This window comes from Aphelocoma coerulescens, chromosome 8 (genome assembly GCF_041296385.1).
Source record: "Aphelocoma coerulescens isolate FSJ_1873_10779 chromosome 8, UR_Acoe_1.0, whole genome shotgun sequence".
In the NCBI taxonomy this organism is placed as follows: Eukaryota; Metazoa; Chordata; class Aves; order Passeriformes; family Corvidae; genus Aphelocoma; species Aphelocoma coerulescens.
Genome location: NC_091022.1, coordinates 18,494,552 through 18,511,737, shown reverse-complemented (window position 1 = coordinate 18,511,737; position 17,186 = coordinate 18,494,552). Strand labels below are relative to the sequence as shown.

Genomic DNA, 17,186 nt, shown 5'->3' with positions numbered 1-17,186 from the left:
CAGACTTAATTCAGTTAACTTTGGATAAGATTCCTTTTTGATAGGAATAGTAGTCTTCATCTGAAATGCTTTGTTTCAGCCATAGCTAAGGCTTATTGTATGTGTTAGTAAACCCCTTGATTTTTGTTCTTGGAACTGGAAAGGTTTATAAACACCCATAGCAGTGAGGTTATATGTGGAGTGTGGGACATTCCATGGTGTGCTCTGCCATCCCACTCCCCTGTCAGATGACCAAAAGTGTAAGAGGGCTCTTTCCAGATGCATGCCCCAGGTTTCTGTCTGGAAAGGTGAACTTTCTGATGCTGAAAGACCTCCAAGCTCTTAATTAAGCATGTTTTCTACTAACCACAGGACCTCGAGTTCCTCTTGCACCTTTGGGACCAATTTTTCCAGGTTGGCCAGAATCACCAGCAGGTCCGGCTTCTCCTGGAGGGCCAAGCTGCCCCTTTTCCCCCTGTGGGTGTTATTGTATTAAAAATAATAAGAGATGGACACTAAGTTTCAAAATGCAGTTTATGCTTAATCAAAATGTGTAACAGCATTATTTAATAGGTATGACATTTACTGTATGTCATTTCCTGTAGATATTAGAATGTCTGAGCCCAGAACTCTGCAGTATAAAATAGTCTCTGCTAAAGTCTTCCTATTATTTTTTTGTTTTCTTTTAGCCAAAGCTTAATGTTTTTTAATAGAACTAGAAACTGTTCTGAGTTGCAAAAGTACATCCTGATACAAATCTAAATTTCTTTATTTCTTGAATGTTACGGTTTGCAGAATGATGACAATTCTAATTGCTATGGCTAACAAGAAAAAAATTGGCTTGAAGCATGACACAAAACAGGGATAGCTCTGGTTCAGTGGAATTTCGTAATGTAAATTTGAGTCTCAGATAAAAGGAAGGGAACTGGGGAAGATGAAAAATACTACCTTCTTTCCTAAACGGCCCCTCTGACCTGGATTTCCTGGTGTTCCTTCAGGGCCCTATAGATTTATTAGAGAGAGAAAAAGAAAGGATTGAGAAAGGCCTGGAAACATGTTTAACCTCTGCTCCAAGCTGCATAACTAAGTAGGCTTTTGTAAAGCAGAGGTGGGAGGAAAAATGTCATTAACTGTGGCTGTACACAAGTTAGTAGGACTGTTTCTAGTTATAGCAGAAACAAGTAGGCAAGAATCAGGGATTATTTATCAAAGTAGTGAAAATGCACTGAAAATAGGGGAGAAACAAAACCAATAAATCTTGTCCACACAGAATATATTACTTAACAGATTTGTGAAGCTTATTTGTTGCTGTGTAAGCTACTTTTTAAGGAAAATGTAATATTAGTCTCACCCCCAATGAAACACTCAGAAAATTGGCTACAGGAAACTGATTTCCATGTTTAGACTAGGATGTTGTGATCTGTCTGCATCTCTAGAAGGAGGTCAAACCAAAATTGTGATGTGAACGCTCCCAGATGCCAGGGAGGATGAAGGGAGAAGAAGGGAGAAGAAGGCAGCTCTGCAGCTGCCTTTGGAACGCGTAGAACAGAAAAGTGAAAAATCCCTCCCTAACCACATCCTCCCAGAAATTGAATTGCCAGACCTGCCTGTCTCACTGAGGCACAGAAGCACAGCTGATGATGTTTACTGTACACAAGTATAATTACATCCAGCATAGATATGCCAGGATTGAGCTGTTTTACAATAATTTCAATGTTTGAAACTTTCAATCTTCCCCAGAACTGCCAATTCCAAACAGACAGTGAGAGGAAAAAGAAACAAAACTGCAGCACACTAAAGGTGCCAACAACTAAAAGAACACTATTTTCTTTCACTAGGAAAGTAGTTCACTGTGAAGAACCCAGGACTAAAGACAGCAGAATGTAACATGGATGCTTAGAGGACAGAGTGGACAGTGCTTACAGCTGTGAACAGCTGGCGCTCCAACTAATGTTTTGTCAGACCCCACCATCACGTAAGAACTACACAGAAGGCAGCCAGAGGACTGCAAATGAGAAAATGATGATTTTTGGTAAGGGGAGCTGGTCTGACTTAAGGCTGCAATACTTGCTTTGGAAACTGTGCTCCAAAATATTAGTTCTCATGAAGAAGCTGCATACAACTTCATAGTTGGATTTTAGATGCTAGAAGTGGTGTCAGAACAAATAGGCAAACTGATCTAACCATGTTGATGGTGAAGTCTAATGCTTGTCTACTATTTGATCTGTATATGGTTGCTGCCATATTGTTTGGAGAAGAGAGATCTGAAGTGAGAGGCTCCAGGGTGTATGGTTTGTGTGTCTGGATGACAAGTGGTGAGGAATCACTATTTGAAAAGAGGTCACATATTTAAGATTGGTAGAAAGAGGAGACAAATGCTTTTCCTATCTGGAACCACATCTAAAGCTTACTTAAGTATGGTCGTCTCGAATTACAAAGAAAATCAGAAAAATCAAAAATAGAAGAAGAAAGAAACATTAAATTTGCTTACTAAAAGCAAATGAGCAAAAAGTCCATTTCAACCTGAAAACACTTACAGGAATGCCCACTATGCCAGGTTCACCAGGAGGCCCAGAAATTCCTGGTAATCCCATCTCTCCTTTTTCACCACCTTCTCCAACAAGTCCCTGGTCTCCAGGGTCTCCCTAAAACATAGTAAAAAAAAAAAAAAAAAAAAAAAAAAAAAGCTTAGTCAATCTGCTGCTACAGAATTACTCATTCAAAAGAAAAGGGAATTCTGAATGTCTGAGAATCTTAGCAGTCAAATTCAGATCAGGCTCTAAGTTAGGGTAAAACCCTTTCTATCTCATTCATACACTCCTATAGCCACATTTTGCCTCATCCATCACCAAATATATGAAGTTGTTCTCTCTGACATCCCGTCCTGGCACCTGCTACAGGTCCTGGCACAGCACTGATCCAATTCAGGGAGCAGAGCAGCCTTGGTCTTGCTTTCTCCAGCACTCTAGTTGCCATAGACAAAAGCTGTACTCATGTCTCCAGCTGGGTTTTCTTTGTCAAGCCATTCAACTTTGCAGCCCTCGCAAGGTAGATATGGACCTAAAAGGTACAGGAAAGCCTGTACTTTACAGGACCTCCTATGTTAAAATTAAGTGCACTCAACTGGGCTCTGTTGATCTGGTTTTGACCTAGGATAAAAGAGGAGATCTGGGTCCTTAAGCTAATATGAGTATTTTACATCTGCTACAGAAACTTAATGTACCTTTGGGCCATCTTTTCCTTGAACACCATCTTCTCCTGGAGGCCCTGGTTCACCCTTATAGGAAGAAACAGTTGAAAACAACGTTATTGCCTAAATTTCTTGACATAGCGGTATTGCCTTGGAAGAACTCATACTAGTTTTATACATGCTTATTATCTTTTGGACAACTACTTTTTTGCTGTTACAGTTTATTTATCTTCAGTGTCACAGCCCATGAATATCCAACACAAGAAAGCATAAAAGATGATCAGCATTAGAAAAATGAGGCAATATTATGTCCATGTAACACTGGAGATTTAGACAGTAGCAGTGAGATTTTGTTTAGCTTCAGAGTATATAACATGTAATTACAGTAAACTCAAAAATAAACCTATTCTGTCCAGAATCTTCCATGTTTATTTGGATAGCTACTATATTGGTAAATTTACAGATTTACTGTAGGGCCACGAAAAACTCAGCATTTACCATCAGAAATATTTCAACATTATAATCATGGAAGCACACAGAATCATCAAGGTTGACAGAAAGCTCCAATCATCAGCCCAACACCACCATAATCATATTCCCAAGTGCCACACCCAGATGCCTCTCAAACACTTCAAGAGACAATGACTCTACCACTTCCCATGACAATATACTTCAATGCCTAACCACTCTTTCAGTAAAAATTTCATTTCTTATATCCAGTCTAAACCTCTCCTGGTACAACTTAAGGCCCTTCATTCTATCACTTGTTAGCTTGCAGAAGAGACTGACCCCCACCTCACTACAGCCTCCTTTCAGGTAGTTGTAGAGAACAGTGGGCCTCCTTTTCTTCAGGCTGAACAGCCATGCTCCCTCAGCTGCTTCTCATAAAACTTTTGCTTCACCAGCAGCGTTTCCCTTCTCTGGACATGCTCCAGCACACCAATGTCCTTTTTGAAATGAGACCCAGAACTGGACACGAAGCTCAAGGTGCAGCTCAACCAGTGCCAAATACAGGGAAAAATTCACTGCCCTGGTCTTGCTGGCCACAATTTTCTGACACAGACCAGGATACCATTGGCCTTCTTGGCCACCTGGGCACATGCTGGCTCATGTTCAGACGCCGTTGACCAGCACCCCCAAGGCCCTTTCTGCAGAGCAGCTCTCAAGCCACTCTTCCTCCACCAATACTCTTTCTAACTTGCTACAGTATTACACTGTTTTCTTTTTCTTTAAAAAAAGAGGTTATCAGATCATAGCTTCTTATTGAATTCTTCTGATAAATCAAGATTTCTCAACCTGTACTTCATAAAATATGTTCCTGTTGTAGAAGAAGGCTTGTGTCCATAGCTTACCCTTAAACCTTGGTCACCTGGTTCTCCAGCCTTCCCAGCAGGTCCAATGTCTCCCTGGGATGTCACAAGGAAAATAATTGGATTTTAAAGGACAATATTTGTAACAATAACAGGGTTTACAGCTGATGTAGTCATCATGACAATAACAGTATTTCTTAATGGTCTATTTCCTGTATCACTGTCTACTTGGCTAACAAATCAGATCTCTCTGATTTGCTTTTATGAAAATTTGAAAATTTAAACAGCATAAGAGAAAAATTTCAACATTTACCTTTGTGCCTGGTTCCCCCTGCAGACCAGGTTCTCCTTCAGGGCCAGGAGGTCCCTGCATGGTACAAGAGCTATTGTTACATGATCACTAGTAATAATTTTGCAACAACTAAATAATACACCCAAAATTGAAGCGGAAGAATGGCATGACACACTGGGAAAGATGAAGGTCTGAAAAATCAATCAAGACAACACAGTTCTTTGTTCTTTCTAGAGCCAAACACAAAAGAAAGGAGAGTATAGAAGGAGTTCAGGAAATACACTGTGGGTCAGGAACATACTGAAGACTCAGCTGTACCACTAAGCCTGTACCTTTCACCATAAATTACTGCTGAGCAAGCATCTATCTTCTGTAAATCTGACTGACAACTTCATCTCTGTTTAGGCTTGGAGCCAAGTAGATACAGCCTTTGGAGAACAAAGCCCTTTTTGGAGGCCTCAGCCCTTAATGAGTTAATGGTACCAGACTGCTTTCTGTAAAGTTTACATATAAAACTTAGTTCTTAATAGTCAGTTTAGATTTGGGGTGACTGAGAAAGAGCATTTCTTCAAATAAGCCAGATCCCTACTGTTCTAAGTGAGCTCATCCCTCGGGTACTTCATTACAAATGTGGCTAATACATTCTGTCACATTTTTCTCAATGAAATATTAAAAACAAAGCAAAAAACAGAAGCAAAAGTTAAGCAAGAAGGCTGTCTACAGCTGCTTTCCTTTATCTACAATTTGAAAGGACATGTGATTAATGGTATTTTACTACCTAACTGCAAGGAGAATGGTGCTCTCTGCCCCCCCCCCCCAAAAGGTTGTTTACTCGATTAAATATTCACCTTCTATGACAGATATCATGAATGTATGCTCAAAGACAGTCCTTACAACATAAAAAGCTACTTATTTTAGACATTTTTTTGGTAACAGCTTTAAATAAGAGACTCTCAGTAGCTCATGATATTTAAGTCAGCTGCAAGCAATAAAAAAATTTTATAAACATACTGTCCAGGCTTAGTCAGTTGTTTGAATATTTGTAATTGCTATATAAGTGATTAAAAGCTCACCTCAAAACCCATTTCTCCAGTAGGGCCAGCATCCCCCGGTTGTCCTCTTGGACCCTGGCATTAAACAAAATTTTGGATGCATCATTCAATTAACATTAAATTACATTGTAGAGTGTTCAATTTGTCTCTTCACAACTCTTCCAGCTGGAATAAAGAAATGTATTTCATTGTCTTTCCTCCTGAATCCAACAGTGTATCCAAGTCCCATGATGGCATATAGTACCAATCATTGCCAGCCTTGACACACTGAAATAACAGATCTCAAATAATAGCACAGATGTCTTTTCTTTTAGACCAAAAATAAATTATTATCTGAACTAAGCTCTTCTCTTGACTAACTGAGACTTTGTTTAATTAAGGTTTGTTAGACTGTCTGGTTTGCTTTGTGGAAAAGCCTACAGTCTGGTATGGAATTAACTGAAAACAACTACTGTTTGTTTCACCATGCATTTAGCAGCATTTGTACAGAACGGTCACTGAGGCGTAATAGATTAAAGGCTGAAGCCTTCTTAGTAATATTAACAACTATACCATAAGCATTTTATTATAAGCCTTACATGTAAGTAGTAAAATTACAGGGATCATTTCCCAAAGTGGCACGTTCAAATTCTCTGCACATGTAAGATCTGGGCTCACAGAGTAGGATTTGTGTGCTGGGGAGTAGAAGTTGCCTGTAACAGTTTACAGCTGATTCTATAGCCACTGTGAATGTATGTCAAGACAAATCAGCCTCTGGGTATAACCAGTCTTTGAACTTCGAGAAAGTTCGTTTCTATTTACCCCTTTGGGACTCATCTGTGTCGAAAGACATCCTAAATTCAAAACATTTTCTTGATCTACAGTCCTCATGTAAAAGAAAGATGCTGCTTCTATTTATGATAGAAGCCTTTTGAACAAATATTTACTCTATTTTGTTTCACTTCCTCTTACAAACTATGCATATGGTTTTGCTCCTCCTGATGACCTGGCAATGACAATGTGAATATTTTCTTCCCTTGTAACAAAAATGTCAGTTGCATATTACTGACAGAATTCCAGCAGATACATAAATATGACCTTTTATCTTCATTTAAATATGAACAACTAAAACTGCAGTTACTTCCCTTTGAGAATTCAGTTGGTCCTAAAATAAGTTCATTGATTTTCATTTGCAGCAACTCCATAAAATTCCACTAGGCAAGTGTCACAAAGCTTCAGTTTGATTCAAAAGTCCAGTATTTCTTCACATTACCATGGAGATAAGGCTGCTGGATTGGCAATGTATCTTTCTCCCGAGACTTTCAGAAGCCAAAAATTTATAGAAGTACCGGGAGTCCTTTTAACCATTAACATCAAGTAATTTGCAAAGAAGGGTTTTACTGAAATGTCTGACAAGTAGATAAAGTTTGAGTGTAATTTAGATCAACCCCATTAATACAAGTAGTTCTAATTGCTTATATTTCTCTGCTCCTCCACCAACAGTTAGGGGTTTTCTGCTCTGTGTAGAGCTAGTGACAGGGCCAGAAAACCTCAGCTGCTGGCTTTCACACAGTGACCAGCTGACAGAGGATGAAGTCAAGCTGCTTGGATGGGCACCTAAAAAAAGAGCGTTGTGTTGCACGTATCTTCTGTCATTTTATCACTTCTTTCTAGCCTTGCAGACCATTTTCTGAAGAGATTTTACTCTTTCAGCACTTGACAGAAAAGATATCCTGTTCACAGGAGGAGGTTTGTTTCTGACACTGAATATGCAGTTTCTATGATGATGAGCACAACAGAAATGTAGGCTGCTCAAGAGTAGGCCACTTAGGTTAGGTAAGGCAGACAGACATTCTATTGATATGAAAATTCAGATTTGAACAGAAGATGGCAGGAATTTGACATATAAACCTTTCATTGTAAGGCTCTCACATGTTGCAACATGATAAGATATAATAAATGAAAGAAACAAAGTAAGAGGAATCCAGTGACAACCATTAGAAAATACATTTTCTGTGAAACATTTTGCCATTCCTACAGGTTGGCAGCTCAAGTTAAGTAGGCAATTCTACCCTAAACAAAATTTACCAAATAATTGTTGGTGTTTTTCTAGCCCCTCAAAATGTGCAATTACGTTCTTTACACATCAGTCTATGGATTAGTAGAAATAATATTAGAAAAAATATTAAATACTAATAACACTAAAAATAATACCATTTTTATCAACACTTCACTTTTGAGATCTAAATTAACTATGTGCAATTTACTGTGCAAAATTACTTTCCGGAAGCAATGTAAACACACAGTTTTTGACAACTCTATTAGATTTCTGCACCAGAAAATGGCAGCCTTCTCCCTAAGACAGCATATATTCTTTCACTGTATTTATATAATCTGATTTCCCCCAGAGATGGTGCTGCAATACTATTCCTGTCACAGCTATATCTTGCAGTATATTACACATACTTGCTGCAGATTCTGCATGATCTTCTGTAGCAATATTAGCCACATGAAAGTGAGCATGGCTTTGACATAGTAACAAGAACCCATCCAGCAGAGGAATGTCTGAGGTTTATTATAGCAGTCTCTTATTGAAAATTTAACCTGCCAAATAGATGTGGTCCCTGTGTTCCTGAACAACAATCCTAGTATTTGCCTAAAAAAACACCACTAAAGTGTTGGCACATACATTTATGTAATACACAACATAGTAGCTACCTCAGTGTGGCGTAAAGCCACATAATAGTGTGATCTATGTTCTGTTACACTTTCTTCTGTTGTGCACCCCTTACTATAGAGCTTCCCAACAAGATTAACAGGTTGAACAGGTTGCACTAAGCAAGGGAGGCAGACTCCAGCTCTGCAGTTTTGGAACAATCACCCCACCATTCCTACCTAACCACAGCTGGCAACAGTGGATCTTGGTAAAATGGAGCTTGAGTTGTCAGGGAGCTTGCATAATACATGGAAAAGCTTTGAAGCAGGCGTAAGGATCAACTTACGGGCTCTCCCATTGGTCCCCTGTCTCCTGTGGTTCCTGGAGGCCCAAGCAAACCCTGGAAGATTAAAATGAAATAAAAAATCATTGGAAAAAAGCTGCTTCATATTCTGAGAACAACCACTTCCTCTTTTGTTTCTGCTCACACAGTAACTAACACAGAAACATCCAAGAAATATGTGCAGCCTTTTTTTCTGATTGGCATGCATTGACCTATCACCGGCTTCTGCAGCAGGTGAGGGAGTCCTGAATAAGTCCTTCTTCAGTTTCTTTTACATACAGATGAATCTTAGCTGAGCCACCATTTACCAGTTCCTTGTAATTCTCCTTAGAACCACGTGCTGCTTCTATGTCCAAACTGCCCTAGAAGCTGTACTTTAGATGATCAGTAAGGTTCACAGCACACTTTGCTCATAGCATTTCTATCTCACACTGTCTTCTATAAACGGTAGCTGTAGGAGCAATAGATCAGGATCTTGTACGTTGCAATAAATGCACCATTTCACATCATTTCAGCCTAATGAGGTTTTGCTTCATTCATGTCTGCATATATAAATACATCTGAAAGTTCTAGTGAATGAAGAGGAAATGAAAACCTCTTGTGTCAAAGGTGAGGGGCAACAAGCTCGTAAATCTGAGCAGAAAAGCAAGAGAAATGTGATGACAATCAACATTTTGAGTTTCAACTGTAGAGCAAAATCACCACCATTATTGCTTTGTTTCTGCTTTTCTGCTTCCTTCTTTGTTGAAAATTCAGTACGATTTGGACTGACTGATAATCTGCTTTGTAAAAAAAAGCCTCAAATAGAACACATTACATTTCTATTCAAAGAAGCACTAAAAGGAAGAATTTTCTCCTATACATGATATATGTTTAATACATTTCTACATTTATCCCTACACTGAAAACACACACCTACCCCAAAATCTAGCAATTATTGTTCTATGTCACAATGACTTTCATCCTTAAAACTGCAATAAAACTAAAAAAAAAAAAACAGAAGAAACTTCTAAGTTTGCACTTTCAACCACGACAGCCATTTCTTCTGCTGCAATTTACTGTCAGGTTGTATTCTGAGGACCAACATCCATGAAAACACTGGTCTTTTAGCAGGCTAGATCATGTCACACTTGTTCTCACTTCTGTCCCTGGTTCTTTGTATGAATAAATGCAAACTGTCAGAGTTTTCCAGCTGCTCTGAAGTAGATAAACTTCCTCATACCCAAGTGTCAAACAAAGGATGAGATTTTCCAGATTTTTTGGGTAGAAGTACTAGTGAATTTCATACTCACAAGTGCACCCTGATCTCCTCTTTCTCCTGGATTTCCAGCTTTACCCTGGTTATAGAGAAATATAAAAGACAATGTAATTGTCTTTTCAAGTAATTTCCAAACACAGCTCAGAAATCAGTAGTTACTGTGTTAAAGCTTACTACAAAGACTGGCTCCAATACTTACAATGAGCCCAGGAACTCCTTTCTTTCCTGGAACACCTCTTTCTCCCTGATAAATAACAAACCATGTGTGAATTCTACATCCATGTGCTTGATAATCTGCATACAGTTACTGTGAGTTTAAATACTGGGTAACTACAGAAAGTACAGATTCAGGCTTAGATGTGCTCATACTGTAACAAGGAAGCACCTAGAAAAGGCAGAAATTTGCAAATCTCTTGGATTAAATGGAACTCTGTGGGTTCTGCCATGATGGGTTGGGGTTTTTTGTTTTCTTTTATCTGTTATGGTCTACCTCAGTGTTTTATACCATACTGAGCAATGCAAGCACTCACCTTAATGCCTTCTGTTCCCAGTTCTCCTGGAGGACCATCGAGACCTCTTGGCCCCTGAATATTGAACAAGTCATTTGGAATACTAAATATGCATTATTTTGGTTGTCATTAAGGAGATGTTACATCAGTTTTAGGAGAGGAGAAACATTTTGTTAGCATGAAAACCAATTTTCATTGTATGTCAAGTATGAAACAAAGCTTCAAAGAATAAAATAAGTTTCTGGTTTGCTGAATTATGAATTTAAGAAGAAAGATATTTTGAAAAGTATGTAAACAAAACATTCAGCATCTCTGTTGGAGCCAGATGGCAGGCTGATATTTTCTGTTCTCTTTTTCATCCACCTTGCACTCATGCAACAGACACATGCTTAGAGGAATTTAGATGAGCACTGTATATATGGAGTGCTTGCTTTTGAGCATAAGATGTATATGCAAAAACCAATCTTGCTAGTAAGACTCTAAAACAAGCAGATAAAGTTCTTCCATTAGAAAACCAGTTTGAGGCAAGATTAGAAGCAATTTATAACTGTGAACTATTGCGCTCTATTGTTGGACCAAAACGTTTCTGTAAATTGATTTTTATAACCAATAGATGAACAAAGATAACCTGTTACATTATTGTTGCATAATATAGCAGATAATTATTGCCAAAACATTCAGAATTTTATTATTTAAGATTGGAAATCTAAATCCATTATCTTACAAGCAAATGACAAAACCTTAAATAGGTCATGAGCAAAATGGAAAAGAGTATTTTATCCATGCTGGTTTAGGAGGTTATTTCCATAATTGTAAAAACCATGACTGTTTAGGTATGGAACATTAAATTAAAACCAGTTAATAACAACTTAAGACTAACGACCACTTCAAAGGAAGAAGTATCAAGACAGGCTTTTTACAGCGGTATGCATTGGAAGGATGAGACATAACAGCTTTCCGGGTGGCATCTGGGCTCGGCTGGCATCAGTGGGAATTAGTACACTACTGTGGCAGTGCCTAGAGGAAAACAATCTCCATTTCTATGGTGAATTTCAGAGTTGTAGAGAACCTTACATCTTGGGTCATAGTTTATAGTGAAGGGCATCCAATCATGACTGATTTTCAGAGTCGTAATGTTTTTCTAATAGATAATAATAGGGGCTTGTAAAATGACTTTGTTGTAAGCACATCTGATTTAATTTAAATTACTTTCCCTGCAAAAATATCTGTGACTTCCATATTTCTCTTGAATGTTTTGAGAAAAAACATACCAGAATTTGTTCCCTCTGACTTGGACTTACTGATCCATATCAAAATCTCTGTCAGAACATGTGGTGAGCACCCATCCACTTTTCTCTGGAGCAAAAGTGAAAATGGCTGACTGGTAACTCAGGAACAGTGTGTAGCCAGAATAATTAGGCTTTCTCCTGAAATGAAAGCCTCTCAGGAACAGGCCTTTTGTGTGAGCTGATATATAGTTACAACCCCTGGCAAAACCAGAAATATCCCATGAGAACTCATCTGTCATTATTTCAGCACTGCTGCTTCCGGCCAGCACAAAGGAACACAGAAACCATAGGAAAAGAGAAAAGAGCAGGGAAAGCTGTCTGAATACTTTTGATACCTCTGTAGTTTGGGACACAGCTTTTGTAAGGCAATCCTTGGGTTAGTCTGGCTTTTTTTTTTTGTTTTGGTATAAGCCAAGACTGAGCAATTACAGGCATTTTTTTGGGCTAGACAAGAAAAGAGGCTACAGAAGACAACACTAAGCTGCCACATGGCACTTAATGAGAAAGGTCCCAAACCAAAGAATACTGAAGTCTGGGGAAAAAGCCCTGTGACATCAATACGCTCAGAGATTAGAAACAAAACACTAGTGGTGTTTTCAAAGGCAAAGGAGGCCTTTATAAAAACATTTATATTGGGCCTCATGTTAAGATTATGTAATTGGATAACTCAATTGTTGAATTACTATATAGCACAATTCAAACATATCTTGATCAAATTAATTTCAGGTTACTGCTCTGCACTTTTATTCCATAATGCTATTTGCAACACACACAAAATAGGTTGTGACAAAAATTCAAGCCAGATTTAGCAGGTTCATTGTCTCCTGATCTGAAATGTCTCAAAGAACAGGAGGAGAAGGGACAAGAGGAAATGGAGATGAAGTGAGGACAGGTCATTCAGCTGTGGGGGCAGAAGGGAGAGAAGCTCAAGGAAGACCTGTGGAGGAATCACGTAGGGCAACACAGGAAAGGGGAAATTGAGAGTGTTGAGCAGTTGCAGGATAGTTTAAGATTTTTTCAGATATTTAGATATGCAACCTGTCATTTCTCTTTGTGCATTCTCTACAAGGCTGACCAGAGGTGAGAATCTCAAGATTAAATATTCAAGGAAGCAAAAGGACATTTTCATTTTACAGATTTGTGTAAGAAAGAAATATCTTTCTAGGTTTTATCTTCTATCATTAAGAATTACCAGACAAATTCTTTGAACACTTCTGATGTAATTTTAATTATAAAGAGGATCACAGCTTGCAGTTTGAGAAACAGGCCTGTCAGGAGACTGCAAAATATTCTCAGTCTGTGCTATGCACATAACACACCAAACCTTTCTGGTATTCACACAGATCTCCATTTCAATGGAGTTCACCTTGGCAGCCCATGACAACTGATTCAATCACTAATAGTTAAATGAAAAAATCTACCATTTAAAACACCAACCTTGTACTATATAACTTTGAATTGAAAACAAAATAACAGAAAGCAACATGATCCTCTGGGACATGCCTGCCTTTAGCCAGCCGCAGAACAAAGGGCAGGAATCCAAGGGAAAGGCAATTTAATATCCTGAAAAAAGCACACCATTACATTCCTATAAATAGTATGGTGTGACTCCTTATTGGCATGGATGAATTGGATTGTACAATTTCTTACTGTAGCTAGTACAGAATGAGAGATATACTTGATTTGCCTGCTGTTATTTAAATTACGTTGCAACAGAGCTGGAGAGTAAGGCTGCTAGTCGATTGCTACTACTTTTTTCTTTGGCATGGTTTCAGCTCTGTCTCTAAAATGGAACATTTTACATTGAAAACTCTAGGATGATATTCTTTGAAAAAGTTAATCTAAGAAGGTAAAAAGCACAATTTAACTATTTTTATTCTTTCTCGTCCTGTCTCCCAAATACCAGAAGAGCGAAAATAAAACAAGCACAATATATAGCTACTTCTCTTTTTTGGTGGCTGACATGGAAGAATATTAGAAAACTTCATCAATTTAGTTGCACTTCTTTCAAACAGTTAAGACAGACAAACACATTCAGCTATCAATGTATCACCAAGCACACTGGACACTTGTTTCACAAGTGCACACAATTTGCTAGATTCCATATTCCCTGCTGTGAGAAGTATCAGAGATATCGCTCATTAAAATTAAGCACTGAAGTCCTCAAGCAACTGAGGTTCTTCAGGCCAGTACAGGTACAACTAAACCAGCAACAACCCTACTGGCTGCTAGAGACATAAGCTGCTGCTTCCTGACCCCAAATTTACAGCAGTTCACTAGGTCATTCATCTGCATTTTCAAGTCTAAATTTCATTATCTGCATTCCAGGAAAGTAAGAGCAGAAAAATTACTTATTTTGAGCTTTAAAACACCAAATACCGATGTGAAGAATACTAACTGCTAAGAATTTTAGCACCTATTGGGGATTTTGCTTAGGTCTACTTATGAAATGAATCTAATGATATAGGATCTGCAGCTGTATTAGTCCAAGATTATGGTATGAACTGAAAGCAGAACCAGTCTCTGACACTATGGTTTACTTCACACTTTAGCAAACAAGAACAACAAAAGATCGCACAACAACTTCATGGCTGCTTACACTGCCAGGCTTCCAGAGTAATGTATTTCTTCCTTCTGGTCATGGAAAGAAATATTTTCTCCTACATATAGATACTCTCACCCTCAGTGTCATTCTGCCATTGAAGTATCTACAAAATGGTGCTGTCCCTCTATGCTTCATGAGATTAACACTAAAAAATAAAGTGTAATAAACCTTCCTCATGATTCTAGCCAAGTGCATCAAGTCTCACACATGAGCTGAGGAAGCTCTGTGCTAGTGCTATGCTCAGTGGCATATTCCCTGAATTCTCCTGAGAGTGAGATGCTCCATAGACTCCTAGACAGCCTGCCTTCAGCTGGCCAGAACTCCTGGGTGTACTGGAGAGTGAACAGCTGGATGCTCTCAGACAGAAGTAAGCTGCTGGGTAATCTTGGAGGCAAAACCATTGCTGAAAGGTCCAGAATTTATGAAGTGAAGGAATTCTATTCTGTGACAGTGCAGAAGTAGAGGGTCAGTGCTTCTAAGACTTCCCACAGATTCCAGCTGTGAAGACAGGATACGTTCCTGTTTCCATACACAACGAAGGGAAATTTCCATATGTTTCCATTTAATTTCTGCATCTGACTTTAGTATGCATTTTTCTGAGGCCTTCCACACAGAGCTCAGGGTTCTGACACTTCTCTTTCTGAATCCAGTGATAACAAACCCCAGGTTTCAGGGCTCCTCAGATATTTTCCTTATGTGAGATTCCACTTTTGGTCTGATATTTTGATCTTGAGAGCAGATACAATTCTCAGCAGCTTCAGTGGGAGTTTGTTCTCATAGCCTAAAGACCTGGGTCTGTTCTGAGACCCTCTTCCATGAAACATTCCCAGTCATGCTGGGCTGAGGCAAAGGCATAAACCACAACTCCAAAATGTGACGTTCACAGAGTTTGGGATATTTGGGATTTGAGTGATCTTTAATTACTAGCACTGTACTCCATGATGTGCTGCCAAAATCATAGAGACATATTTATCAGGAATAAATGGAGCTGTGAAGACACACTGGTCCAGCCACTAGTATGAGTTGTACAAGGAATCCTGTCAAACTGGTAGGTAAAGTGAGAGGCACTTCACTAATGTGGACTTTGGATTAGTGTTTTGCATACAGTGAAAAAATGGCTCCTATTTCCCTGATAAAAATGAAATGGAAATGACAATCTCACAAGTGGAAGTTCAAGATTCTAGCACATAGTATCTTCAGATTTCACTTCTTCCTCCCTCAGAACTGTGTTTGGATGATTTTGAATGTATTTCCAAAGACTTAAATGCAGGTATAGATAATAGTCCTTAAAACATTTAAATAGTCCAGTGGTAGTTATAAATGACAAGTTTTGCAAGTTTATATATACAGAAAACAGGCCAATGGTCATCTTGGTTCTAGTTCTGCTCTCAGCTGAAACCAATGGCAAAGCCCATTTCACTGTGAGGAGAGATGAACATTCATATTGTCCCCTACATGAAAATACAAGTATAATCTATCTGCTTTCAATACAAACGAGCCGAGTCCAGAGGACAAAGGAAGCAGCTGTAAATGGGTTACATTTCAGACTCATACTTGCAGCACACCACTCTCTGCTCTAAGTAACAAGAAGGAGCAATAGTACTTACTCTTCTTCCCTTAGGTCCCTGTGGCCCTGATGGTCCTCGTGTCCCTGAAGGTCCCTACATGTCAAACAAACTTATTATTCCTTGTCTTCTAAACACAGATTTCTGAAATTTACAAGGCTTATGCACCTTGAGCAACAATCAAGGCAAGAAATGCAAATCAATCACTTTCACTCGTGGTTCAAATTCAATTGATTATGTTTGTACAATTTATATAGAAAAATCTAAATAGCAGACTATATAACTTTATTCTCGCAAAAAAAAAAAATATGTGACTTTTGGATAGATTACTTCTGTCTATCATCCCAAAATTTTTAAATGATACTTGTATTTCAGCAACATTGTGTTAAAAAGCATTAATATTTTCTGATAAAAGGTTCAGTTTTTATCTGTATTGAAGACCCATGGTAGAGAAATTATAACAATTATACACAGCAAAATAGAACATAATTTTTTTTGATTAACAATTAAACTAAACACAGAATGAATATATTTAAATTATATTAGGCATCAATGAATTAAAAAAATGTTATGCAATTATTAATCATCCTTGAAAAATTCTATCCCCCTACTTGTCTCAACTGAGTGATTTTTAAATGGGTGAATATATCATATAATTACTTTTCCCCTGTCTCATGGATCATCCTGGAAAAGAGGAAGTGAACAGACTCTGTCTGGATGGGTGCATTTTCACAACAGTTTTATAGATTACAGTACAAACAAGAACCCATTCGTAGCTTCAGCAAAGCAAAAAGACAATTTGAGAATAGCACATTTTATGTCAACCAAAGCACCCCTCTATACCTACAGGTAATCCTTCTGGCCCCACAGGTCCAGGGCCTCCTGAAGGTCCTGGATAGCCCTAGAATTAAAATAAACATAGAAAAGACAGAAAAGTTCAATCTAAATGTTATTATAGCAACAGTAGTAAATCCAGTTACTTACCTGAATAACTGGAGGTAAGTTAATAAAATATTTAATTCTGCAAAATTTATTCCCAAAATTTTGTTTAAAAACTAGATGCTTTATTGGATATATCCTAGTAGTCATTAAATCAACCTGGGAAGTTTTCCCCCACACAGGCACTAGCTGGCAGGGGTGTACTGAAACAAAAGACGCA

General features: G+C 38.3%; 1 protein-coding gene across 7 annotated transcripts in view; it reads right to left on the bottom strand.

Annotated features, from left to right (window-relative positions):
- The window catches only part of COL24A1 (collagen type XXIV alpha 1 chain), a 127,220-nt gene that overhangs the window by 25,583 nt on the left and 84,451 nt on the right, over positions 1 to 17,186 (bottom strand). For 6 of the 7 annotated variants that reach the window (XR_011152419.1, XR_011152420.1, XM_069022919.1 and 3 more), the window contains 13 exons: positions 16,875 to 16,928; positions 16,070 to 16,123; positions 10,590 to 10,643; positions 10,259 to 10,303; positions 10,094 to 10,138; positions 8,805 to 8,858; positions 5,845 to 5,898; positions 4,793 to 4,846; positions 4,522 to 4,575; positions 3,203 to 3,256; positions 2,517 to 2,624; positions 928 to 981; positions 347 to 454 (listed from right to left, as the gene is read on the bottom strand). Coding sequence is in view for 5 of the 7 variants with exons in the window: in XM_069022919.1 (XP_068879020.1) it covers positions 347 to 454; positions 928 to 981; positions 2,517 to 2,624; positions 3,203 to 3,256; positions 4,522 to 4,575; positions 4,793 to 4,846; positions 5,845 to 5,898; positions 8,805 to 8,858; positions 10,094 to 10,138; positions 10,259 to 10,303; positions 10,590 to 10,643; positions 16,070 to 16,123; positions 16,875 to 16,928 (792 nt within the window). In the remaining 2 variants the exon portion in view is untranslated. The remainder of the gene's footprint in view (positions 1 to 346; positions 455 to 927; positions 982 to 2,516; positions 2,625 to 3,202; positions 3,257 to 4,521; positions 4,576 to 4,792; positions 4,847 to 5,844; positions 5,899 to 8,804; positions 8,859 to 10,093; positions 10,139 to 10,258; positions 10,304 to 10,589; positions 10,644 to 16,069; positions 16,124 to 16,874; positions 16,929 to 17,186) is intronic. The other variant, XM_069022921.1, reaches the window with a different exon arrangement.